General features: G+C 42.8%; 4 protein-coding genes across 5 annotated transcripts; 2 read left to right on the top strand and 2 right to left on the bottom strand.

Annotated features, from left to right (window-relative positions):
- Positions 1 to 1,326: 1,326 nt before the first annotated feature.
- Positions 1,327 to 11,117, bottom strand: pnpla8 (patatin-like phospholipase domain containing 8). Its single transcript, XM_080492040.1, has 10 exons — positions 11,036 to 11,117; positions 8,307 to 9,399; positions 8,070 to 8,219; positions 7,784 to 7,935; positions 6,972 to 7,066; positions 6,688 to 6,859; positions 6,514 to 6,571; positions 6,242 to 6,436; positions 2,653 to 2,848; positions 1,327 to 2,493 (listed from the first exon to the last, which is right to left on the bottom strand). The coding sequence occupies exons 2-10, from the start codon at positions 9,228 to 9,230 to the stop codon at positions 2,219 to 2,221; spliced, it is 2,217 nt and encodes a 738-aa protein (XP_080348166.1). The 5' UTR covers positions 9,231 to 9,399; positions 11,036 to 11,117; the 3' UTR covers positions 1,327 to 2,218.
- A 4,357-nt stretch (positions 11,118 to 15,474) lies between these two features.
- Positions 15,475 to 17,259, top strand: avpr2l (arginine vasopressin receptor 2, like). The gene is made up of 2 exons (XM_080491872.1): positions 15,475 to 16,415; positions 16,524 to 17,259. The coding sequence occupies exons 1-2, from the start codon at positions 15,596 to 15,598 to the stop codon at positions 16,601 to 16,603; spliced, it is 900 nt and encodes a 299-aa protein (XP_080347998.1). The 5' UTR covers positions 15,475 to 15,595; the 3' UTR covers positions 16,604 to 17,259.
- A 1,211-nt stretch (positions 17,260 to 18,470) lies between these two features.
- Positions 18,471 to 24,661, bottom strand: LOC308127087 (THAP domain-containing protein 5-like). 2 transcript variants are annotated; one of them, XM_080491861.1, is made up of 3 exons: positions 21,911 to 22,097; positions 21,298 to 21,484; positions 18,471 to 20,714 (listed from the first exon to the last, which is right to left on the bottom strand). In XM_080491861.1, exons 1-3 carry the CDS (start codon positions 21,994 to 21,996, stop codon positions 19,968 to 19,970), a joined length of 1,020 nt encoding a protein of 339 aa, XP_080347987.1. In that variant the 5' UTR covers positions 21,997 to 22,097; the 3' UTR covers positions 18,471 to 19,967. The 2 variants fall into 2 exon arrangements, with proteins under 2 accessions (XP_080347987.1, XP_080347988.1); XM_080491862.1 differs by lacking the exon at positions 21,911 to 22,097 and adding an exon at positions 24,542 to 24,661 and having other exon boundaries at positions 18,477 to 20,714.
- Positions 22,284 to 25,209, top strand: LOC308127088 (dnaJ homolog subfamily B member 9-like). Its single transcript, XM_080491863.1, has 3 exons — positions 22,284 to 22,566; positions 22,835 to 23,077; positions 23,643 to 25,209. The coding sequence occupies exons 2-3, from the start codon at positions 22,861 to 22,863 to the stop codon at positions 24,122 to 24,124; spliced, it is 699 nt and encodes a 232-aa protein (XP_080347989.1). The 5' UTR covers positions 22,284 to 22,566; positions 22,835 to 22,860; the 3' UTR covers positions 24,125 to 25,209.
- Positions 25,210 to 25,929: the final 720 nt, after the last annotated feature.

Raw genomic sequence — 25,929 nt, 5'->3', positions numbered from 1 at the left:
TATCTGCCCGAGCGGCACTTGTCAAAGACTCCCGGTCTCCAAACAGCCTGACAGGAGACCCGAATAATATTTTGTCATGTGTTACGCAATGTGATGTTTCACACACCCGAGTAGTGGAATTATTCACTCACCTCTGCGTTTTGTGCAGAATTCATATCATTAAATTTGAGGGGAAGTTTTAAATCTTAATACCGGCAAGGATTCTTTTAAACTATTCAACTCAAACCTCAAATAATAAGTCAAATATACCAACACCCTGAGGAATATTCATATATAAATCCAATGTTTCCCTTTAAAAAGAAAAAAAAGGTTATCGGGTAAACGTACCATACCAGGAAGCTTGAATCGTTCACCCGTTTCTTGAATGTCAATGGTACTCCATAGTCACCAAATCTCAATCAAACCGAGCACCTTTGGTATGTGGTGGAACAGGACATTTCCGTCATGGATGTGCAGCCAACAAATCAACAGCTGCCGCAACATTATGGATCCAAATCCGAGGAATTTCTGCAGCAGCTCGTTGAATCTCTGCCATGAAACACGAAGACAGTTCTGGCAGGTCCAACCGGACACTAGCAAAGGGACGTAATGAAGTGGGTCAGTGAGTAATAATAATACAGATTATTGCTTTAGATTAGATTACCTCAAGTTACAGGCAGGTAAGGAGTCTTTCTTCGAGGAGTTTGCACTTGTGGCCTGTGTTCGCATGCGCTTTTGATTTGGTACTCTGATTTCCTCCCACAATGCAGAAAGAAATGTTTTTAATATTCAATATTGCTTAAAATTTAAAAAAAAAAATCTATAAATCACACTGATATCTGCTCTCGTGTAAAACCATTTCTACTCCCAGTACCATCAGCAGCGGCAGACGTTCCATCTTTCAGTGACAGCGCTCTGACACCGCGATATCAGTGTTTACTATCTGGAAGGATCAGTCCAGAGCGGGGCCAAGTGTATGCGGCACGGCCATAAATCAGGTCTCGACATGAAGCTGAAGCCACGGCGAAGCTTAAACTGGCAAAAAAATAAATAAATAAATCAGTCGATCTATTGGTTGAATCAGCTGAAAGCAAAATGAAATGCTTGGATGTATTATTCTTTCGGGAGGCAGATGATCGGTGTGACAGAGGACTGACGATTAGGAAAAAGGGGCGATTCATCAAAGGCCAAACGCTCGGAACTCTTCAGTGCCAGTTCTATCGTGTTGCTCTTTGTGGTCCGTGCTCAGTGGTGCTTTGGCAGGCGGCTCCAAACGCAGGCGAACATGACACAAGTGGAGCGGGGATCACCGTCGGTGCTGAACTTCAAAAGAGAGACATGCCAGGAGAACATTTGAATCAAGGTTTTCACAACCGAGTTTTATTATTTCATGACATTTTGTAGATTCCTTGCAGCATTCCAACAAGAATGAGAAAAGGATGGGCTCGGGGAGAAATCTGGATTATCACAATTTAAAAAAACAGTGCGTTCAATTTGTAAAGAAGTTAGGTTTGAACTGGTTTACAAGCTTGACACTACTGAATGGGCTCCAACTAGAAGACACTGAGGTTTTCAGAATAATGTCCTTATACTTTAGTGCACGGTCAGGTTAGAGTTTGTCGTATTAATCTTTTTTTCCAAACAGAAACACTCAAAAGAACAATAACTTCAAAACATTATTTACATTGTTCCACAGCAGTGGGGCAAAAAATGTAATCTCACAAAGTGCCTAAGTATTTCTTTTTTTTGTACAGTATAACAATGAGGCAGTCATTATTTTAATTCTCACTGTGCAATCAGGTACTAAATTACATCTTAATGTATTCAACTTCATAATATTTTCAGTTTTTCTTTTTCTATTTCGTAGATCCACAAAACCACGACTGGCAAAACTATCATGTTGGCGCTGATGCTTCATTTCCACACTCCCGTCTTTGTGCGCCTCTAAATCCACTCAACTTTTGGCCACTTTCATAATACTTTCACCAGAGTTTAAAAATCAACTGGATTCTCTTTAAAGAACCTGATTCTATCTCCATCGCAGACACATTCTGTTCCGTGTAGAACCAATTACACCACACGTTGACGCTATCTATAGTGTTAAAATGAATAAATAATCATGTTTTCAGTTTTAGGTAGATGAGTGATGGGACCGTGTAAGCATTGGGCATTTCACTTACCCGAGATTACCAAATTGTGCCCATTTCTTCTTCTTCTTTTTTTTTTGCCAGGCTAACACTTACAGCTTGGACACGAAGGGGAGGCCCTCGTACATGTCGGCCTTGAGCTTGGCCCACTCGGCCAGTCTTTGAATGGCGCCCTTCTCCTGACCCAGCACGCTCGCCGCCTTCTTCAGCTTGGCCTCGTTGCGCTCCAGGTAGCGCTCTCCTTCGCCTTTGAGGAAGTTGAGCTTCTCCCCGCGGCTCTCGTTTAACGGGACGTCCTCGGTGATGTAAGGGTTGAAGCGGAAGTAGGTGTCCGGGGGCAGGAGGGCATCCAGCATTGTGTGCACCTCTGACACAAAAAATAAATAAATAAAATAGAGGAGGAATCTTCAGTTTCCCTTTTATAGAAGGCACTCACCTAATGTTGAACCACTGTTTTATACGACCGAGACAGCAGTTTATAAATAAACTTGAGTAGGACGTCAAAACACTTTTTGTGTGGTCTTACCCTCGGTGTCTGTGGCACTGCTGATGACGTTGGTGAGCTTGGTCTTCAAGCTCGTGTAGGCCGTGCTGTTTTTGCCCATCGTCTCGTAGCGCCCGGTGCCCAGAGACAGCACACACTGCAGTGGTGTGTTCGGCCACAGACACTTACACTCATGAATGGCCAAAGCTGTGGGATTGTTAATCAGGAGTCCCCCATCCTGCAGGGGAAGAAAAAAAAAAAGAGAGAACAAAAGACACATTGCTTTAGTCTTGATTCTCAAAAGGGAGTATTCAGTCTATAAAGGAATCATCTGCAGCTTTAATACATTGGTTGTGACAGTCTGTTGGGGCAAACGAGGTGAGGTGGCTGTTCCAGAGCCTCACAGCGTCGGTCCAGAGGAAAGCCAAGCTCGCGGCTCAGAGATGTGCAACACTGGCAGACAGCCCTGTTTACCGGTTATCCAGAAGTAAACACAGAGTGAAGTACTGGGGTTTTTTTCTTTTTTTTTGCAGTGACATGAAATGATCTAAATCAGCACGGACCTTTATGACTCTGACAGTTGGTTTACGATGGATTCGCCGTCACTAATAAATCAGACAGTATCATAATCTTAAGTGATTTATTATTCATTATTTGCTTGCGCTCACATTAGGAGCTTCATGTCTATTTACATTAAACAACGTCAGCGAAATCATTAAAGAGTTGCTGACCTCAACGATGCCGGCACTGAGAGAAAGAGGACAATCACACAAATGGATGCCAGGACCGATTTAGTGCTTGGGCTGCTTCTCGGTCCCCCCCCCCCCCCCCCCAAGTCTGGATGTGGACCGCATCCAAGCACTGAAGTGTTTTTTTTGTTGTTGTTTTTTTTGGCTGGGATTAATAGAAAATGGTGAGTTAACACACCATCGTCACCCCAGCAGAGCAGGGGTAAAGGTTATTTCCATGTCTCAACAGGTTGTGGTTATAATTACTCCTAAAAAGAAATCAACAGATATCAAGACCTGAATGTAAAACTTCTTAAATACACAGGAAATAAGCTAAATACAGATTCTGAAAAATCGATTTTATTTTTAATGCAATATGTTCAAAAGACTGAGCTTTTAAGGTGTTGATTTTATGCAAACGCTGCCCAAGTATTACAAAGGGACAATAAGCACAAAGCTGAGCTTGGCTATAAGATTGTTGATTCACAAATAGAAGCTCCTAATAGAACTGGCATTGATATTCAGAGGAAATACTCCTAAAAGGTGGCTCGGACTTTTACCCTAAGCTCTTAGCAAACTTGGATCACAGTGAACCTTTAACAGTCAAATTATGGTAATTATGGTCACTTATGCTCCGAGTTAAGTCTAATTCAGGTTCCTCCTTTGGTAAACAACAACTATATGAGACAAGATGAGACAACAGGACTGTGTGACATTTTACAGATATTTGGTGACACTTTTATCTAACTTTTAAATAGGCATTTTAAAACTATAAAATGTGTGTATTCTTAGTCAATTTTATACATTTTATTGCACCTACTCAGCAAATCATGGCCTTTGCTTTTATTATAGAGTTGATAATAATGAAATGGAAAAATATAAAATTTGAACTGTTTGTGCCATGGTCTACTTTAAATTTTCAAACATTATCAAAGTGCAAAAATCAAATTTTCATGCAAGACAATCATTGGATATTGTTGCATTATATATTCACAGCTGACTTCTGCACCTTGTGCTGAAAGAGAAATGTCTGTACAGGACTTTGTGAATGTCACTCCCTCTGCTCTGTTCACATGTGGATTTATGGGCACGGCAGAATTCCCCTGAGAAATACCACCGCTCCTGCTGAAAACTCGAGCGGGAGTGAGACCGGTGGGTGGCAAAGGTAACCCGAACTGTCGATGAAACACTACGCAGCTCCATGAGGAATGTGGAGGACAACAGACACAACTGGTTCCGTCTCCATCCTTGCTGTCAACTCTGAGGTTTATGGGTAACGGCTACTTTCTGAACAGACATGTGCAGACAAAATATACAAAAACACATGAACATCTCCGCGAATGAAGTTGTGGGCAAGTCACATTTGTCTTGTTGACACAGTGAAAGTTGCATTTCCTACAGATATGTCTTGGCGAAGAACTAACTGGACACAACTCGGACATCCTGCGAGAAGCACAGATCAGGTTGGACACGTATGTAATTTGAAATGACAGATTATGAGCAGAAATGGACCAAAACTTAAGACAGGGCTCTCCGTCAAGGCATTTGCTTTAGAAAGTGGCAGGGGAACGGTGGAGCGACAAAGCTAATTTTACATAAGTAGGTTATCAAAATGAAGCTAAGCCTTGAGCATAATTGCTACCCATAAAGACCATCTAAAGATATCTGGCCTAATAATCAAACCTCGTAAAATAAGACTTTAATGCAACTCTATCGGAACATGCAAACGATACAAAAGACCCTAATTGTAAAACGTAAACTACATTAATCCCGCATATATTTAAGCAGTTTAATGGATGATTTAGCTCAGAATTACAAAACACATTAAAAGCCGGATTTTTATTCACAGACTTCCCACATCAATCCCATCTACATTTGTCAAAGCTAATCATCTATCATATCCTCCTACTTCCGTGACTCAATGCCGAAAAGGTGCGAGGATCCATGACTTAATACAGCCATTAATCAGTGTGACAATGAGTGATGAGGAAACAGTTTTAGGACTGAAACGCATCAAGCACAAAGCGATCTAATGGGATATTTATCATCAGTGCTAAAATATCATTTCACAGCAGCTTACAACATTTTTTATAGATTGGATTGTTCAGAAAATTGCAAAATTTTGAAAAAAAGATGAGTATTTTTAAGAATAAGACACTAACGTGTTTGTGTTTTGGACCCCCAGAAAGATCATTTTAGACGCACACTGGCCTGACAGACAGCCTCCTATTGGATATTCCCTTTCATGTGGAGCGGAAACTGTCCCCCCCCCCCCGCACCAGTAAGGCGAGCCAAGTCACAAGAGGACAAAGCTTTTGATGTTTAGGGACACAGACCAGGTCTCAGGACTCCCTCCATCTAACTCTATTCACTTCCCCTAACATCCATCCGACTCCTGACAGCCAGCAGAGAGGATGAGCCAATTAGGGGACTGTTTAATAGTTGTGTGGAAAAGCGAAACCAATCTAAACCCCCACACACACATACACATACACATACACATACACATACACATACACATACACATACACATACACATACACATACACATACACATACACATACACATACACATACACACACACACACACACACACAAACACGGTGAAGTGCAGTAGAGTCTGCGTCATTGGCGGCAGCCTCTTAGGAAACACAACACCACTGCGGGAGCGTATTTAATAGTAAAATCTCATGGAAATGACTCCCTCGCTCTGAAACACGCCACTGTTTTGATTTGCACTGATTAAAATGGTCAATTTTGCATTGTTTGTGTAACATTTCTCACATGTACCTTGTCAAAACTGCACTATTGCAGTGCTTTTGCACTACTCCAAGACTGAAATTCTCTAATTAAAGATGAAATTATCTGAAACTTCAAGATATCTCGCAGTTCTATGCTGTACCTGATGAAGGTCTTTTCCCAGCACGAATTCCTGAAAGTAGCCCGGGGCGGCAGACGAGGCCCTGATGGCCTGCCACATCTTGTGTTTGCAGTCTCCGAGGTAGTGGGATCTCACTCCTGGCATGAGCCTGTAGTTCCTGAATACGAAGGCCTTCAGGGGCAACCCTCTGTTCACAATGGTGCTCACTGCTGCCACCTAGTGGATAAAAAAAGAGACGTCAATAAATGATAATATTTTATGATGGTGTAGAGCTGAAAAGACATACGACTTACTTTGGTGCAATGTGGATCCCTGGAACTCTCAATCATACTCATTTCACCCATCCGTTCTCTGGAGTACAGACGACACATAACAGATGAATAAGATCTTCCGAGACTAAGACTGAAAGAGAGGTCGGATCGAATATAAATATATATTTTATTAAATATATGAAGTTGCAGACTGACTTGAGAATATTTTCCCAGATTTCACTGTCATAGAAGGCGTGGCTCCAGCCCATCTTCACAGTCCCGACGATGACGTTCTGTTTGAAGACGTCCGAGCCCAGCTTTCTGTACATCTCCTCGCACTCATCCAGGGGGATCTGAAAAATCCCCAGCATGAAGGCCAGGATGGCACCTAACACAAAAGGACCGGTAGTTGTACAGTCAATGGCTATTGCATAAATGAGAGTTCACAATTAGGAACGAGCTGAGAAAAAAAAACAAAAAAACCCTGAACAATTACATACCTGTGCTGACACCACAGATGTAGTCGAAGAGCTCGTGGATTCTTTTTCCTGTCAGGTCCTGTAGTTTATGGAGAGTTTGCAGAGCCAGCAGCCCCCTGTTACAAAGAAAAAGAATAATATAAGTACAATTTCTGACATTACAATCAAATATATAGTAATGAACTTAGGATTTTAGCACACAGAGCTGCATTGTGTTTAATGATTTATCAATAAAATGGAGCAATACTGTGACTGTCACTATAGTGGGCAAATAGACAACCCTGATGACCATTAATTTGTTTTCTAAAATAATAATAATTCAAGCATATAATTAAAACAAATGACAAAAGTTGTTGTCAACCTTTTCCTAAACCTTTGACAGGACACAGGCACATTAAACACACATGGTAACAGAGCAACTTTGCCAAATACCAGAGATATTTTCTTGCCGCATGCAATTTTATTTACAGTTTACAGATCCCCAACTATCATTGTTCTCATTCTCTTCCCACAGTGTGGCGTCTTTCCTGCCATCCAAACAATTTGAGAAGCTGCACTAAAACTTTTAAAAAGCTTGTTAACGTGCAGGCTTCTCACCTTTCCGACATGATCACTGTTCATTGTTCATTGCATAAACTTTACATATGCTAGACTCCAGATGGATTGCATATAAAAATAAATCCCACTTTTTGACAGCTATCACCAGGAAAAAAAAACAGTCTTTAATAGAGACAATGGCAATCAAACTAGTTTAATTTTCTAATACTCAGCAGCATAGTCTGATTTACATTGAATTCTTTATTTCTTTCTTTAATTTTAATAGAAAACTGCACCTTGTTCCCCCTCCATCAATGGTCAGGACCCGAATCCCTCGGCCTTTGACCGGTTCAGAGTAGCCAACCAGCGCCAGTGCTTCTCTCACGGCAGCCTGGAGAGGAAGGTCTCTGCCCTGACGCAGTCGGAGCAGGCAGGGAAGCGCACTCTCCTGAGGAGTCAAAAATCATATATGAACATTCAGAAAACAAATTTCATGACTTTAATTTATATTTGTGGATCGAGGAAATCTTCCTCGTCCTCCATTATATCGGTGTACTCTGCGCTGAAACAGTCCAAACTTACTTTAATAGCCACACCGCGAGTCTCAGGAAACTCCAGGAGATGACAGCTGAGCTCTTCCACTCGAGTTGTGAGGAGTTTGACATCAGAGACTTTCTGCAGGCCTTTCACTAGACCTCTGGTTCTGTTGTCGACGCTCACTCGGGCTATAATCTGCACGACACAAATTCCCACAATGTAAAGCATGTGTACAAAAAAAAACCCAAACATTTGATCACTGAGCAAAGTTTAGAATCTCACCTTTTCTCTTTGAATCACCAGCTGTTTAGCTTTCTCAGCATTCTCCTCTTCATTCTCTACCTTCTTGGTCGCTTTGTCCACAACCTGCTCCCCCACCGCGGTTTTATCTTTCTCACTTATAAACTTAGGGACCAGAGGGGTGATGTAGCTGCCGACAAAAGCCTGAACGCTGGGCCGGGGGTAGGACAGGTATTGGGTGAAGCCCTTTTTCGGAGGGGTAACCAGAGGAGGGACTGACTGAGCTCCACTTTGACTTGCGGAGGCTTCTGAAGGAGAGACCTCGCCAACGGGACTGGGCTTTTCCGGCGGAGAAGACGGTAGAGGAGAGGTAGTGGGGGCGCCGTTGCTCTTTGCAACTGGGGACAAAACAGGAATGTGGTGCTCTGTTCTCTGAGGGGCAGAAGGACTTGGCTCCGGAGAAGGAACATCCTCTTCTCTGTTCTGCTGCTGCTGCTTGTTGTCTCCATCTTTTCCCTGAGCGCTGGTGCCAAAGTAACTATTGATGTGATGGGACAGGCTTTTATAGGTCTCGTCCATGTTGGTGGACAGAGCTGCCGGGTGGAACAGCTGCCTTGTTTGCTTTGCCACGTTGGAGGAGGAACTCGGGGTGGAGAGATTTGCCACGGAGACAGAGCCGGGCTTCTTCTTCGTCACAACAAAAGCTTTTTCTATAACCTGCGAGCTTTGCTTCTCTGACTCTTCCACTGCTCCGTCCTTCCCATGGTCTTCTTCTTTCATCGTGTCGGCGGCAGAAGCGGCAGCTGTGTTGTTAGAAGTCACGCTCTCCACTTTGACCAGAGCCTTTTCTGCAAGGACACCGTCCACGGCGGCACTGCCCGGTTTCAGACGGGAGAACTTGGAGATGAGGTCCGTGCTGCCTACCGCCTTGGTGACACTGTCCAGTGTGGTCCTGAGTCGCGACATCTGTCTGCCAGTTCAGCATTAACTGGATCAAGCAAAGGAGCAAGGCTTCGGTGTTCGTGTGACGAGATCCAGCATGCTGGCAGGTTCCCTGCCATGAGCTACAGAGGTTCTGGGTTCATGCTGGAAGAAAACTATTTCAGTTGAACTGATGCTGTTGGCCAAGTATCTCCTAAAAAGGTGAAATGGAAATAAGAAAGATACAGTCAGATTATAACATTAAAAAAAGATCAGGATTTTGAACATGGAACACGGGGATACTTAAGACAGAATTGAGGAGACACTTTAATAGAAACTAATGTGCCACAGATTGATGAAACATTTTTTAAATGAGCATCTATTATGATGGTGGCGTCTTTCAGTTACTCTATTGTCTCAACAGCGGTGATCAACATGTTTGATTTCACACAAGTTTTTTGCTCACTTCCCGCAGTGGATGTCAGGTTATTATTTACTCTGTGTGTGTGTGTGTGTGTGTGTGTGTGTGTGCGCGTGTGTGGTGGTGTGGCATGGTGTGATGTGTGTGTGCCTGAGTGATGGCCAGTTAAATGACTTGCACCCTGTCAGTCCACTACCTAGCCTTTCACCCAGTGTCAGCTGGGAGCGGCTCCATGTCGCCACGTCATTGATCTTGATAACACATATATAGAAAATGGTCAGATGGTTGTTGATGAAATAACTTCAGGGTGTAATTCAGTATCGTCTTATTTATTTATTTTTAAAGAATGATAATATAACAAGTTGAATCATCATGATCATTCAGAGTATGATAAGAATGATATGAAGTTAAATGTAAGTAGAACATGAGCCAACGGAGGGCTCCTTCTGACTTCCGTCGCCTGTTGGTAACCATAGTAACAGTTCAAGCAACACAGCAGACGCAGTCAGCAGAATCACCTAGAAATTCCCCGAGGATATTCTGTGTTTGCTTGTCGCCCTTTGCCTTTTTTTTTAGATTATTATTAAATTGCCAAAATGGATCAAGAGTCAAGTAATCTGGTGAAAACTTTGCTGGAGAGACACCGTCTGGCCAAGCAGCAGGACGACGAGCCGCCTGCCGGGGAGGCAAACATCAAGTGGCCAGCCTGTGAAGACTTCACAGTGGAAGAAGGGAGGAAGCACATCGCTTCCTACATCCAAACATGGGAGATCCGGCCCAGCTGGATCTTCAGTCTGGACTTGCTCTCCTCTACCGAGGAGGAGTACCGCGTCTTCTACAATTACAGGGCCCGATTCAGCACGCCGACCCCGCACAGGCCGATCCAGGGGACCGCCAGCGTTTACTTTGCTGTGGATGTGTCTAAGGTGAAGCCCGGGAATCTGCCGGTGCAGGTACATTTCGTGGTGGAGTCCAACCGGCTGGTGCACACACCCGGCAGGACCGTGTTCAGAGAGAAGTGGCTGGAGGACGTGATCGAGGACAAGGACAAGCTCGAAGGAGTTCTGGGCTTTAAACTATGAGACTCATTGTTTGCTTCGTTCCAGCAGTTTTCGGATCACCTGTTCACTTCCATGTACATTAAAGAAGCAAACTACTACAGCAAACTGTCAGCTTCACTCGCTTTACTGGGTAACGTTAGGCACAATAAATGAACCAACCAGCATAAATGAAACTATTTACCTCTAAAGGATACCAAAAATAAACACGACTGCTTCTCGCTGTGTTGTATTTTGAAGGCTAGCTCGGTAAACAAAACTCGCTACGTGTGATTAACACGTGAATATATGGCTAAACGAGCTCTGCTAATGTGTTGACATCATACCATCATCAAGCGTTCACAATTTCAAAGAAAATGTCATCTTCCTACCTTATGAAACAGAGAATTCGGTGCTTTCTAATCGCAACTCCGCGTAAGGCTGGCACAGCCCCGATATGAATGAGTCCAAGTCAATACAGGAAGATAACAGGAAGTGACGACCGAGTTTAGGGGTGCAGTGCTTCATCTTGAACGCCAGATGTCGCCAAATACGGGATATATTTTTTAAAGCTTTTATTTGAAATGTGTAAAAATAAAACAGAAAGAATAGTTAAAGAAGAATAGTATTAACTGTTATAGATTAGATTGATACTAACGCCATTGAGGTTACCTACAAATTATCTTACATAATTAGTAACACAGCCAAATAATATGGTCTGCCAGTTCTAACCACTGTCAACTATTTGCTAAATAGTTTAATTTCATTTTGCCAATGAATTATGATCACCAAGAAAAGTGAGAAAAAAAGTAAGTGAAAATAAACACTGGATAATATATGGTGTGTGTTCAACAGCCAAGGATGGTTTTTTCTACTACTACTACTACAACAACTTACACTAATACTACTAGTACAGTAGTGGTTGTAGTCGTAGTATTAACAATGGACAGGCTATTATTCAGTTGATAATATTCATATTTTTTTTCAGAACCAGATAGATTCATGTCCTGCTACTCCTTTAAAAACACGTGAAAACACAGAGCCAGTTTTGGGTTTTTTTCATCTTCTTTTTTTTTCATCAGTTCCCTTTATGGGCCTGTTTGCTTTTTTGTCGTCAGTGATCCACATGCCTAAAATTAAAAGAAATATATACATGAAATTAATAAATAAAGGACCAGCACCATGGAGAGCGAATTTGGAGCCACACATGAATTTGACATAATGGTTTTTGTATTATTGATGGGTGCTGGAAAACCTAAAGGAAGCCCATAAAGGAGGAACATGTAAAGCAGAGAAAAGGCTGAGAAAAGGCCCCCTGGATAAAATTAAACTTAAGATCCTCAGTGCTAACTATAGCATCACCAGCCAGCAGTTTTTTTTAAATGAAATGTTTGGGCAATTAAAATGTCAAGCATGCCTTTCCTCGAATAGAAGAAATCAATTTAGTCTACAGACCATGTGAAGCCAATTGAATGCTAACTTTGGAAAAGGTTTGTGTAAAAAGGCCTCTCAATGCTCTGTTAATACTCATTGCATTCCACCATTAACTGCCTCTCACTTTCTATTTCTTCACTATCATGCACACGCAATCCCCCCTTTTGTTTTCACATAGGACTTTGGAATCACTGAGGTGATGACAGTCTTTTGAAAGTAAATTCCAAATTGACACGCGGGGAGCATCATGCAATCAAGATGACACGTTTAATCAAACCCCACGCCGAAGAAGGACACTCTTAAACCTCACCTATCCTTATGTGGGCCTGATTGTCATTGTATTTACGTGCTCTGAGAGCCATGGGTCATTTCGAGCGATAATGGCTGAGGACTAATGTGTCAGTTGGTAATGATAATAGTTCCTCTGGCACGGACAGATCCAGGCAGATGACTACCTTGGTAGAGTTTAATAAATGAGGAGCTGCTTTTTCAAAAGGACGTAGTTCGTACTGTGACGGATGACACACATATCTGTGGAGTACAAATTACTCGGAAAATGACGTCTTTTCAGCAATCCAGGGTTGGCCCGACGTACAAATATATATCTTGGAGAAAAGGGGATGATTCCTTTCCCCCTCTTGAAGAGCGGGGACTTAGCAGTAACCACATGTGTGCAGAAAGCAAAAAGTCCAGCTAAAAGACTGATGCAGTTCGCCAAAAGAGAACTATTACTGATGATGTTAGTGCACAGTATTGTAATTATACCTCACACTCGCCTGTGTAAGTAGACCATTATGGTCGAACGGATAGGCGGTCATAATTAGAGTGTGTGACCTATATGGTATACTCCTGTAGCAGAGCTCAAACTATCAGTGGTATCTTTCACAAAGGATTGGACGCTATGAAAAACAGCTTTAGTGAACTCGCCCGGGCAGGAGAAGGCGTGAGGGGACAATCGGGGTGGATGAATAAAAGCTGAGAAAATGATCTGTACTCGCTATATTGTGACCATCCTGACATGAAGACACACAGTATGGATTCTCTGTCATTTGTCACGAGCGGTTATTGTCATTACGGCTCCAGCATGGCGCACGCAACACAGAATGCACTTTTACCACCGCGCTGGGATGCAGGATGGACGGAGAAATTTATCACAAAGTACATGCAGTTACACTTCCTTTAGTTCCTCTCTGCGTCAGCGAGAACAATTATTACCCGTGTAACAGGTCCTTCATTCCTTCAGCAAATCTCTGTGGCAGTTCTCTGATCTGGTTTTACTCAGTGTGACAGTTCTGCTACAAATAAACATTTCTATGCATGAAGGGAAAACTTATTAAAGGCTCCACACAAGCCGACTCTCAGACTAATCTGTTCATTCTACATTATTGCAGTATTGGTTTTTAAATTTTAATTTAGCAGTTAAATGTACAATGGTAATAATACCTTTACCCCTTTGTATTCACTGAACTACACACATAACAATCAATACTGATAAATACTTTATTCATCCAGAAAGAATTCAAGACGACGTCTCTTGAAACAATTATTTCTGTGCCTGAGTCTGTATTGACTGAAAAGGCAATAGTTTAGTTACCATTACTTACATTTCTGTCACTGCCTCTCCACTTTTAAATGTCAAAGCTTTTATGAAAACATAGAAGCCAATTCCAGTCCAGTCCAACTCTAATGTTACTGCCATGTAATTTCCACCGTGAAGTCTGTAGTTCTTGACTCAGTCTCTCTCGTTCGAAGCTCTTCTTAGCAAGACCAATTACATACTGGAACCTTGCAACGTTCATACAGTTGGAATCAATTACTGTGAGCAAATGCATTTGTATGTCTACTGCAAGCTGCAAGTGCATTGAAAGTTCAAAGACAACAAATGGATACCTCAAACATCAGAGTGCTGGGTTCAATGTGGCACACATTAGTGACGGACCGCAGCATGAAGCGATTAAAGGCACTTATAGCATTGTTTCGATGTATGTCTGAGTCTGAAACATTGTAAGAAAGAAAAGCTTTCTGCAACGTGACTTTTCCCGAATGTTATTGCATTCCAGCTGGGGGCCCCTGTCTGAGTCCCTGATGAGGGTTGATTGTGAGTGTTTTTCTTTCAAGTGACGCTGAAGTTGGGATGGCTTCAATAACTCACTTTTGCAGCATCTGAAGGCATTAGGGGCCGTCATGGCCTCTCGGGCGACAGTAAATCCATTCTTTATGCATGCAACTAAGTGTTTCTATCTCACAATTGGGGTGCTAATAAAGTATTTTTGATTTCAGGTAAATGTTTTGAGGGGCAGACACTGCACATAAAACACTGATATGCTTTAGAATATAAACTACGCACAAAACATAAGGGATTTGGAGCATGTGAGATAGTTTCTTCGTAAAAAAAGAATGTTTGGTTTTTCTCCTGGCAATAAACCGAGCACCACTTGTCACTTGATTATTTCCATTTTAATTGGTGCCTAATTTGTTTTAGTTTTTTTCAATTTGCTGTTGACTCTTGTGTGGTTTAATTGACGATGTGTCTGAAGAAACAGGGCCCCAGTAGTGCTTGGAAGAATAATTCACACCCACAACAGCCGAGTATCTGCACTGCTGTTTCCCTGCTGGTTCAACCAGTAAAGGGGAAACTCAGCCAACTCGGTAACGTTTGGTCATTCTGGATCAAACAGCTGTTTAATGGGCCTGAGGTCAGATCTGTTGGCAGCCTTACAAGCCTAGAAATATTGTAACAACAAAGAAATAATCTGCCAAACATAACATAATCATTTGATTTTCCCTCGATGTGACTTTTTTTTTTGGACATTGAACTTATTTTACTTGAGGGACAACATGAAGCTCAATTTGATCTTGAGTGAGCCGCTCCAGTGGCTCCACAAAATAACTTGTACATATAAGGACAAGCACAAATGGTTGGTTTATTTTTAGTGCATTGTGGTGAATTATACAGTAAACAAGCAAACAAACACTTTTCATTTACGAGTCCGGTGCTGTCTTGTTGTTAATGCATAGTCTCATTAGGATCTTAAAGATTAAATAGCTCAACTGGACTTTTGTTCTTTTTCCAAGTGACTTCATCAGTTCACACTGTTCCCTGAAAGAGACTGACACGTCTACATAATAGGTAAAACACTGTGATCCTCAGTCGATATATGAGAAACCACTGTAATGTGTATTTGAATGAATTTTAAATAGGATTAGAGGCTACAGTTTCAAAAATGCCAAAATGACTACGAGTGCGTAAATGAAGGTCTTTTCTTACTTTTGCAAATTTCTTGTTCTTTTCTTTTAATCTGTGTTAGTGCATGTATATCTGAAACACCGTGACGCAGGTTTTCAATCACCATGGGGTATTGTGACCCACCCCCCTACTGTCATAGATACTTTCTCCTGTTCCAGCGGTGCGCAATGTGAGTGAAATGCCCAGTGACGAGTTAATCAAACGTTTTCAGCTTGTCCGCTGATTTTATTGACATCTGGAGTTACGGTGCTTCGTGGAATTTGACGCTCCGATGGATCCTACAATGTCTGAAACAACGGCGAAGGAGGAGGACAAGGAGCTGCATGAACGTTTTGCGCTCGTCAGGGCTGGAGTTTTGGGAGTAATCTTCATGCTCGCAACGTGTGGTAATTTCTTCTTCCTGGGCACACTTTGGAAGAAAAGGAAGAGGAACACGAGGACCCAGCTGTTCCTCTTACACCTGTGCCTGGCCGATCTGGTGGTCGCTTTTTTCCAAGTCCTCCCGCAGCTCTCCATGGAAATTACGCACAGGTTCCGAGGCACAGACTTTCTGTGCCGCTCCATAAAATACTTACAGGTGGTCGGGATGTTCGCCTCAGCGTACATGATGGTTGCTATGACCATAGATCGGTACCATGCGGTGTGCATGCCCATGGTTTCTTTCTTCAAAGGCTCATTTAGGAGGTATCTCTCCATCGGCGCAGCGTGGCTGATCTCCCTCGCCTTCAGCGCCCCGCAGCTTTTCATCTTCTCTCTCCAGGAGGTCGAGGCGAGCCAGTACGACTGCTGGGCGACGTTCATTGAACCCTGGGGGAGCCGCATCTACATCAGCTGGATCACAGTGTCAGTGTTTGCCCTGCCGGCAGTTATTTTACTGTACTGCCAAATGAGGATATGCACCACAATTTACTTCAACATGAAGAGAACGGCCATCCAGCCGAGGCGCACGGGCACCAAGGGAGTCTCAAACGCGATGCTCAAGACTGTGAAAATGACTTTTGTCATTATCATGACATACACAGTGTGCTGGAGCCCCTTCTTTGTAGTACAGCTGTGGTCTGCATGGAGCCCCACCAGTGCACCTACAAAAGGTTGGTTTATAAAAAAATCCAAGATGATCGCCTGCATTCTTTACAACATCCATTTAAGCCCATTGCTTTCAAGCCTAATCACACGTGTCTCCTTTCTCTCTTCCTCAGGACTTGTGTTTTCCATCATCATGCTGCTGGCCAGTCTGAACAGTTGCACCAACCCTTGGATATATCTCTATTACGCCTAGAAATCCGGATCCTGATTATACAAATCCCCCTTTGGCTCCTGTGTTTACATATTTAGTGGCGGTTTATGAATGTTTTGGTATGGCGATGAAGGTCATGAGCCAAGTGGTCAATACTTTTTATTCACGGGGAAATGAGGTACAGCGGTGGCTTTAGGGGGAGGGAACCAAGCTTGAATCGTAACACCTGTTGGTAACAGTTCCGCGTCCCTGAGCAAGGCATCTAGCATAAAACTTCAAACATGGCATTCCCATGATCTGCTTGGTGGCCCCAGAAAGGACTTTGTGGATTTACATATTATCTCTGCATATGTATGTTTAGTTTTCTCTGTATAGTCTGGTTTTCTCCCACAGTTGAAAAACCTGCATTTGAGTCTATCTCTTTGTGGTGAACTGTCCAGAGGCCCAAAGTCCAGGGTCAGTGTGGTCGGACTCTAAACCCAGGAGAAATGGATGACACATACTCAAAAGCAAACTGAGGATAATTTGCATAATTCGAGAACAGACTGAGGCACATGTTGCAAATAAGTCCTCATCAAGATGAACGTCATCCTCACCTTCATCACTTCGCTGTCAAAGCTTTTATAGTAATGCTGTGATCAAATGATTTTGCTTGCTTTAAGTATTCTTGATGTTGAATATAATAAATGATTTACTGTAAAAAAAAAAAAAAAAAAAGGATGCTCTATATTAAAAAAAAAGTCACATATTAATTCTGCACAATATTCAGTTTTTATATATTTCTATGACCCCCCCGGCTAGCTCAGTTGGTAGAGCATGAGACTAACAATCTCTAGGTAGTGGGTTCGTGTCCCACGCCGGGGGCCACCTTCCCGTGGGCTCACCACCTGCAGGAAGGTTCTTAAATGGTGCGATGTGATCTGGGTGACAGTTATCAGACTGTCACCCCCGCGACCCAGAAACGGATAAGCGGAAGACAATGAATGAATGAATGAATGAATATATTTCTATATACGTTCCGTCTTTTTTCCCCCTCCAGGATCTAAACTACTTTTTTAATTTCAATATTTTTCTGACATGTTCAGAGTTGCCCTTTGAAAGCACTTACCGGGAAAATCACAACATTAGTGAGTTAACAAAGAGGAGTGCGGATGCAGATATGTGCCGAGCCACACGGCAACCTGATTGGCGCAATTTTATCCTCCAACTAATTTCAAGAACTTGTTCTCCTATGAGAACTGCAGATCCAGTGGCGCTCTCATCCACGTCTTCTTCCAAACCTGCTCATCTGATCCGACATCCTGGTAAACAATCGGAATTGCATCCTCTCGTAATCCCAATCAATCACTGGGATATTAATTTCAAATCCTTTTTGACATTTCACTCACGCTCACGAGCGCAGGTGGTTCACGAGTGCGCCAAATTAAATATCGGCCCCATCGCTGACACAAGGAGAAATTTCCATCATGTAGCTAAAGCCTCATGAATATATGTGAATCATTTAGCATGAAATGCATGATCCCATGCTTTATTATTCCCAGCAGGTTCTGTTTTTCCTATTTTGAGCCGACAACGTGCTGATTTGGATGTATACATGGTCACAGTTCTATTTTCGGCTCAGGTGTGGGTCGCAAATAAGAACGCTGTAGTACAGTGACAGCCCCGAGGACATGGACATTGTTTTCACCGACGATCTGGCTGGAAAAGACAGCCTGTGGTAAATTTCAGTCGGGAAATGTGCTTCAAATAGGATTATGTATCTCATGTGGTCAACATACCCCGACTCGGAGCCCAGGGGCTGGAGGGAGGGGGGGGGGGGGGGGGGGGGGCAAAACCATAGATACATCTTGCTGCCTGTTCATGTTCTTGCAGTTGTAATATTTAAATCAATCACCACAAACAGTTTGTTGAGTTTGAAGGCTTGAATTTACAATACGTTCAACCACCCGTGATGCTTTAATCAAAACAAAAGCGAGGACATCAAAATGAAACTTCAGTAAAGCAGAATATTTGGGATTTGCAGGTTGCGGACAATGACATGATTCAGTATGGGTGGAGTGGATTGGCTAAAGCATTGATTTGCTTAATGTTAATATATAGAGTCATCGCTGTTCCAGTCAACTCAATCCCACCTCTCAGGACAGAAATCCACCAGCTGTAACGAGGTTTTAAAAAAACAAAATCAGACATGACTCATAGATAACCTTTAAAATGGCGCAATTTTAAGTCTTTAATAAAAACAATTGACCTTGTCAGTGGCTGTGAGTCATACAAGTGCCACCATGTGCAATTCAAATAAAGATAGAAAAGACAACGACTCAGTATCCCTCAGCCAATCTAAGTGTAACAAAAGGCCCCAGAAAAGAAAGAGCAGCTCATTAAATTCCACAAAGGAATAGAAACGTAAAGCATAAGAACTGTAAATGAGTTTGAAGGCTTGAATTTACAATACGTTCAATTGTAGACAACTTCCCAATAATGAGTCACCGCGGGTGTAAATTACATTCAAAGTGCTGTAAATGTAAAACAATAATACATGAATGCCTTGGCCACTTTGCTCCAGAAGCAGCACGTCATTTAAGTGGGAAGCTTGGACAATTTCAAATAAAAAAAGTCTTTCAGAGATCCCAGGCTGAGACACTTGCGTCTCCTCACATAAATCACACACTGATTTTGAGTAGTTCTGAACTCCAGAGGGGCCAGGCCATCTGTTGGAAGAGCTGCTTGTACTTTCTGCCAGCGCACACAATTATGACTGTCTGTACGTTAAAGGTCACGTCGGCGGATGAATCTGAGTGAAGACGCTCTGGATGCCCAATTTGACAAAACTGAAAAACGCTTTTAAAATACTGAGCAACAGATCACTCATTAAAACAAGAAAATCACTCGGGTCACACTACGCCACCGTGTGGACAAAGACGGACAATCAAACGTGCAGAGTGGACTTCTGCAGAGAGGGGATCCTTCCGCCCTGCTGTCCTGGCATCGCTTGGCTTCTCTCACTTATATTCTTCATCACGTGACAAAAGATCCGGGCGGAATGTTTGAGTTATCAATTAGATATTTTGTGAAGCAAAGCAGACAAGGACAACACAGCGGTCCAATCAACTTTCAACAACGAAAATATGCAATCGCATCAAAAATTAATAATTTCACAAATTCCTGTTTCTGTCGCTCCGTGAAATTAAAAGTTACAAGTCAAAGAGTTTTTATTCTTTCTTTTACATTCCAAACTATTTGGGAGCAGTTTGACTGGAAATAATTAAATCAATGATTCCGAATTATGTTACACCTTTATAATACTTTTATCTACAGTCATGTGTGTGTTTGTGTGATTTTGCAAAAGTGAATCAATAGTAACATTGAGAATACACGTGCGTCTACAATCTCTTTCCAGAGTCCAAAATCAGATCATCACAGATGATATAAAATCTTCTAAAACCTTCTGTTTTTCTTTGAAAACAGCCCCGTCTCTCTTCAGGAGGCTTATCTCAGTCTCCAGTTCATGGATTTTGGCCACGGTGGTCTCCTCTCTGTGATCCAGTTCCAGGATCTTTGCATGCAAACTCAAGATTTTCCTCCAAAGCTGATCTTTGCTGGTGTCCGGCCTGCAATATGAATGCTCATACAGAGAAATGTGCTCTCCATCAACAGGCCCTCTCTCCTCCAAAAAGTGGTCTGTCGGTTTGTCCTTGACCGTTTCTACGGGAGCAAAGCTAAAGGCTTCACCCAGGGCTGCTTGGAGGCTGAGCACATCTATGTTTGCCTCTCCGCCAGAGAAAAGGCCCAAAGGGTCACAGCACAATACAGTCACAGCGGAGTCGGCTTGGTCTTCACAATCTGCTTCATTGTAAGGAGACGGTGGAAGGCAGGACCCTGTCGGGAGCCGTCTTTCCCCTGCGAGCGCACAAGCAGCAGTCTGTGTCTCCGAGTGGTTTGACCGGCCAGAAATGACTTTGTCTGACACCAGAGGAAGCTCCAATATCACTTCAGTGTGTTCGGCAACACACTGGAGTTTTTCGGGTGTGCTGCTCAAAATGAGTGGCCTTTTCCCCAGGGGAGAGTCACATCCCGTGTTGTCTGTTTCACGGTCTGAAGAGCTGAGTTTGCCCTTGGGGTTTCTTTTACATGTGGTCACTTTTTTCTCTCCGTCCTGAGACAAAATCAAACCAAAAACCATTACCAATGAAGCGACATCTCATCAATTATATTCATATCCACAAGATTAGGATGACTCAGGCCGCGGTATTATAACTGGATGTAAAGACCTTGTTTTTATTTGCGGTGAGAAGTGACCAGGTGAAAGCTGTTGTGGGCAGTATAATGCAGAGTGGTGGAGTGGCAGTATACCGTGCCACGAATAATGTCAAAGAGTCACCATAACCTCCATGGAAAAGTAGCGGCCTAAAAATGCATGCTCATCCTAACACTCATTATAATTAAGGATGCTTCTGTGGAAAGTCTGTTTTCGTCCCATAGTACCTCGCTGTTAAGTTAAACTTATTAATGGTTTTATTTGCACTGTGGGTGTGCCTGTCAGAAATCAGCATCTAAAGTGGAAGTCTAAACTGATGTTTTTACGTTGATTTATTTTGACTGGGAACACCCTTTCGGAATCACTTGTGTATTCATTGATTTTATTTGCAGGGTGTAACGCAATACAAGAATGTCTGAGTGAGAACTTAAACTGTTGTTTAGCGTGACGTTTGTTGACGTGTTGATAGAAAGATACCTACATCCTCAGCAGGAGGGAAAAGAGTGGGAACGGATGTATTCTTCAGATAGCGGATGCCCCATCGGATATCGAAGCAATCCTCTGTAAAATGCTCGCTGCACAGATACTGATGTCGACTTGGGATCCAGTCCTCCCGCTTCATGTTGTCCACCCATTTCTGAAGCCGGGGCTTGTCTTGCAGTGGAAACCTTTGGGAAAAGGACAGAGAAAATTAAAACTCCTCGATGTTTCAGTACAGGGAGTATAAACAAATCAACTCATGCTGGGACCCATCCTATTGATATGTCATTTGTACTTGTTGTGTTGACCACAGCTATGTAAATTTACAACTTCGAGCTACTCTACTTATTTCTGTTGGATTGTAAAGAGGAAATCGTTTTCCTATGAAATTTCATGTGCAAATCTGCAATAAAGACACAAAATAGCAGTGACAAAACAATACGAAGTAAAATAAAACAAATGAAATAAATTCACTGGTTCCCTGGAATATAATGGCGATAAATAAATGCCTTCAACGCTCAGTGTCTCCCTGACTAACACATTTCTAATCTAAAAAGTAGCATGTGCAGGTGAAATACAACACAACAGTCCATGATTAAACAGAGGCAACATACGGATAGAAGCTAATTCTCTTGCTGTCTTGTCTTGACGCTGTCCCCCCGCGGTTTCTGCACACTTTCACAGCGCAATACCGCGGCATGGCTTTAGGTTACTACATGAATACAGATTTGCGGAGAAAAGCTTCTAAATAAATACTTTTTACACAAGGCAGCTTGCGAGTAGCTATTTCCGGATTGTAGCGGAAGTGACGTTTTAGCTATTTATGTAAACAAAGTAAGCTAGTAACGTTGTTACGAAATCAAGTCCATAAAACAGTTACCTCTATGTATGTAACTATGTTGTATGAATGCATTAAGATTGTAAATTTAAAGTTAACTGTTCGGGAAACAATCGAGGTCACACTCTTTAATCGATGAATACGAGAAGTGGCGGGGCAAAGGGGAAAACGGAAATACAAACACTATAATCATCTTGCTTTATTTTAGCACTCTTTGTCGGCTAGTGTTGGCTCTCCACGTGCGCACTATTTGGACCAATCACATCGCTCTGAGTCATTGTGTGAGGAAACGGACCAATGGCGTTGCGAGTCGTGGTGTTCGGCTCAGGAATGCGGCTCGTCAACAACAGAAAGCTTCAGTCCGCATCAGCTGGAGCTGCTGGCGGCTGTTAAGAGGAGTGACCTCCCGGCTGTCTGTCACCTCATCTTCAGGTAAACCCTCACCAAGTACAATATTGTTATTATTATTTTGTTATTGTAACGTGTTTATTTCGGAGGTGTCGGTTCATCAGTTATTACAGTGAAACTGAGTTGTCGTTATGCCGAAACAAGCTAGCAAAGTAACACCAGTGTGTTAATAACGCAGTCGCTCTTGGTTAGTTTGGGAACTAAAGTCGTTTTTTTACTTCTTCACGTGGTTGTTGAAGGTTGTGTGTCAAATCGTCCTCGTATTAAAGTGTCAAACTGTTTTCCTTCGCAGCCCGAAGGGACTCAAACCCAGCAGCCATGGCCACAGCGCAGTCGGTGCTGCTCCTGGCGGTCCACGTTCTGCTCATCTCCGAGTTCATCCTGGCCCAGAGGGACTACTACGAGATCCTGGGGGTCTCCAGAGATGCCACGGAGAGGCAGATCAAGAAGGCCTTCCACAAGCTGGCCCTCAAGTACCACCCCGACAGAAACAAGGCCCCGGACGCTGAGGCCAAGTTTAGGGAAATGGCAGAGGGTAAGTCAGCCACTTTGACATCCTAGATGTTGTTTACGAACACATTGTGTGTCCAACAATTCAAAAAAGAAAAAGAAAAAAGAATTTGAAATGAGTTTATCGTCATAGAAAAGCTGTGTTCTCAGATTAAGGTTGACATATACTGAAGGACACACCCTGCCGCAGTAATCCAGTGATTGTGTCTTCTGATAAGGGCTCAGTTACCTGGATGATGGAGCAACTTTGTTGACCATAATCCAGGTTGAGTTTGCCTGAACAAATCTTCCACTGTGTGACACAATATTAGTTCATAACTGTTGCGTACATCTAAAGTGAAGTATCTCGAGATTGTTTCTGTTCCTTGTCGCATAGTTTAGAAAAACATCCTGCGGCATAATTTGACATATTGGTCAAAAGATTTGACCTCGTGTTATCATACTTCACGTCATTGTAAAACCTGTTATCATTACTATTATCATTTTAGTGAGTCCATGTGACTTAAGCCTACACTTGATTAAAGATTTTACTAATCGTAATCATAAACGACAACAGGTTATTTAAAATGATGTGTGTCTTTCTCGCGCAGCGTATGAGACGTTGTCCGATGACAAGAGGAGGAAAGAGTACGACCAGTTTGGCCACGCTGCGTCTTCAGAAGGGACCCACAGAGGCGGCGGCGGCGACTACAACTTCAACCAGCACTACCAGTCCTTCAACTTCGACGACATCTTCAAAGACTTCGACCCTTTCGGGCAGCAGCAGCAGCAGCAGCAGCAGCACCACCACTTCCACTCCAACTTCCACAATCAGGCCCACCAGAAGAGACACTTCGAGAGCCACTTCCAGGCTCACCGGGACGCCACCAACGCGCACAAGCGGCGGTCCCAGCAGGGCGGCTTCGGCGCGGGACTCTTTGATGACATGTTCGAGGACTTGGAGAAGATGTTCTCCTTCAACGCGCACGGCTCCAGGACTGACGGCACTTTTCGGCGGGCGGGGAAGCAGCACTGCAGGACAGTGACGCAGCGGCGAGGGAACATGGTGACCACCTTCACCGACTGCTCCTGAGGAGGGCGGCCGGGGGGTGGGGGGAGCAGAGCGGGCCCCCCGGGACAGTTGTGGAAATGGGAGTTAATTTATCGCTTGGCGGAATAGAGAATAGTGTCTGCGTGGCTTTTGTAAATGTCTGTATGTGACTTTCTATATGAACAAATATCCAAGCTGGCCTGAGAAACGGCTGCTTCCAAGCAATAATCCATTTATTTTATTCCTCATAGTCTTATAATAAGCTTGAGAATCCTTCATATACCTCCTCAGTAGTTTTCTTTCCAGTATTCTTACTTGTGCTTCCTTTTCTTTTAATGGTACAATCTATTAAACTCAGGTATGGTAAAAAAGTTAAGAGTTAAAAAAAAAAAGAAAGACCTGTGAGGCAATAGGATCAATTTGTAACCAATGTTGTGAGATGAAACATCAATAATCCACCTTTTCTCACGACATGAAGCTCGTCCTCAGACGAGACCAAGAATCTGAACTCGTTTTGTTTTTGGTTTTTTTGCACATTTCATTTTGGTTAAACCTCCAACTTTGCACATCGAAAATCTTCCTTTTCTGCAAACACAGAATCATAGGATCAAATTTAGCTGCAGCTGCTTCACATCCATCAGACCTGCGCAGGTTGGCCATCATCAACTGTTACCTCGTTTTTTGTTTTTATTTCAAGTTCCTTCATGTCCCTTCAATCCGTCAGGGTTGGGAAATGAACATCAGCCTCCTGACATTCTGCTGGTGTTTCGCCTCAGCTGTTGGGATCGTAGTCGGAAGCCCCCCCCCCCCGGGCTCGTCTGCCAGGGAGAAGCCGAAGGGATCTGAAAAGTTTCCGGAACTGATTGTAACGTGCAATATCTCGCACTTTCCGCTCTTCGTGTTGCCTATCTTTCAGAGACAGTGCTGCATAAATGTCTGCACTTTGTCTGCGAGTGTGTGTGAGTGTGAGTGTGTGTGTGTGTGCGTGTGTGCACAAGCTCACTGTGAGAGCCCTGACTTGATTGGTTGCGTAATGTTTGGAAAGTAAATAAAGTTACAAAAGCAAACAACTTTTGGATTTTAAACTGGTATTTTTCTTTTTAAAACATATTAAATGGGAGATTTCTAAAAAGTTTCTTGTCATATAGGCTTCATTAACATGTTTTAGTTTATACATTCTACATTGATAGACGGTACATCTGTATAGTTACTTTAAAAGTTACTGACTTTAAAGCAGTTTTTGTTTTTCCCTTTCTGATGAACAAAAAATGACCTATAATGCGTTTAAGGACAAGCTGACTCACCAGCTTCGGGCTGACTTTCCTCAAAAGGCCACTTGTCTACCGCAAGATGATGCGACGAGTAACTCTAAAGTGAGGAAACAGCAGGAGTCAACAATAAGTAAATAAGACGATGCTTAAAACGCTTAAACATTAACTGAAAACTGATAAAAAAGGATCAAATTGCATCAATCGTGCATGGTGCTCCCGTCTTGCAGCAAAGCAGAACTCCATCAAAACCAACACCTTTGGGTCTTATAATATAAGTAAGATCCCCGCCTCTCGTTACTCTGGGCTTGATCCAGCAAATATACAGGATCTATGAGTGGCCGGTGACACTTTCTACACAGGAACATGGACAGACGGGCTGTTCTGGAACGATGCAGTTCAACCTTACCTCCACAAGAGGGCGGACTTTCCTTCGATTCAAAGATCAGCATCAGGTTATGAAGTGAGGAGACACCAACTTCCTTCAAACGACAGATTGAGGTTTAAAAATAGTATTCAAAAAAGCAATTTTGATGGTGTAAGAGTATGTAAATACGCTCACACCATCTTCTTTCCAGA

Source organism: Lipophrys pholis (assembly GCF_963383615.2).
Source record: "Lipophrys pholis genome assembly, chromosome: 22".
Lineage (NCBI taxonomy): Eukaryota > Metazoa > Chordata > Actinopteri > Blenniiformes > Blenniidae > Lipophrys > Lipophrys pholis.
Note: the sequence above shows the minus strand (reverse complement) of the source record. Positions and strands in the feature narration are given on the sequence as shown.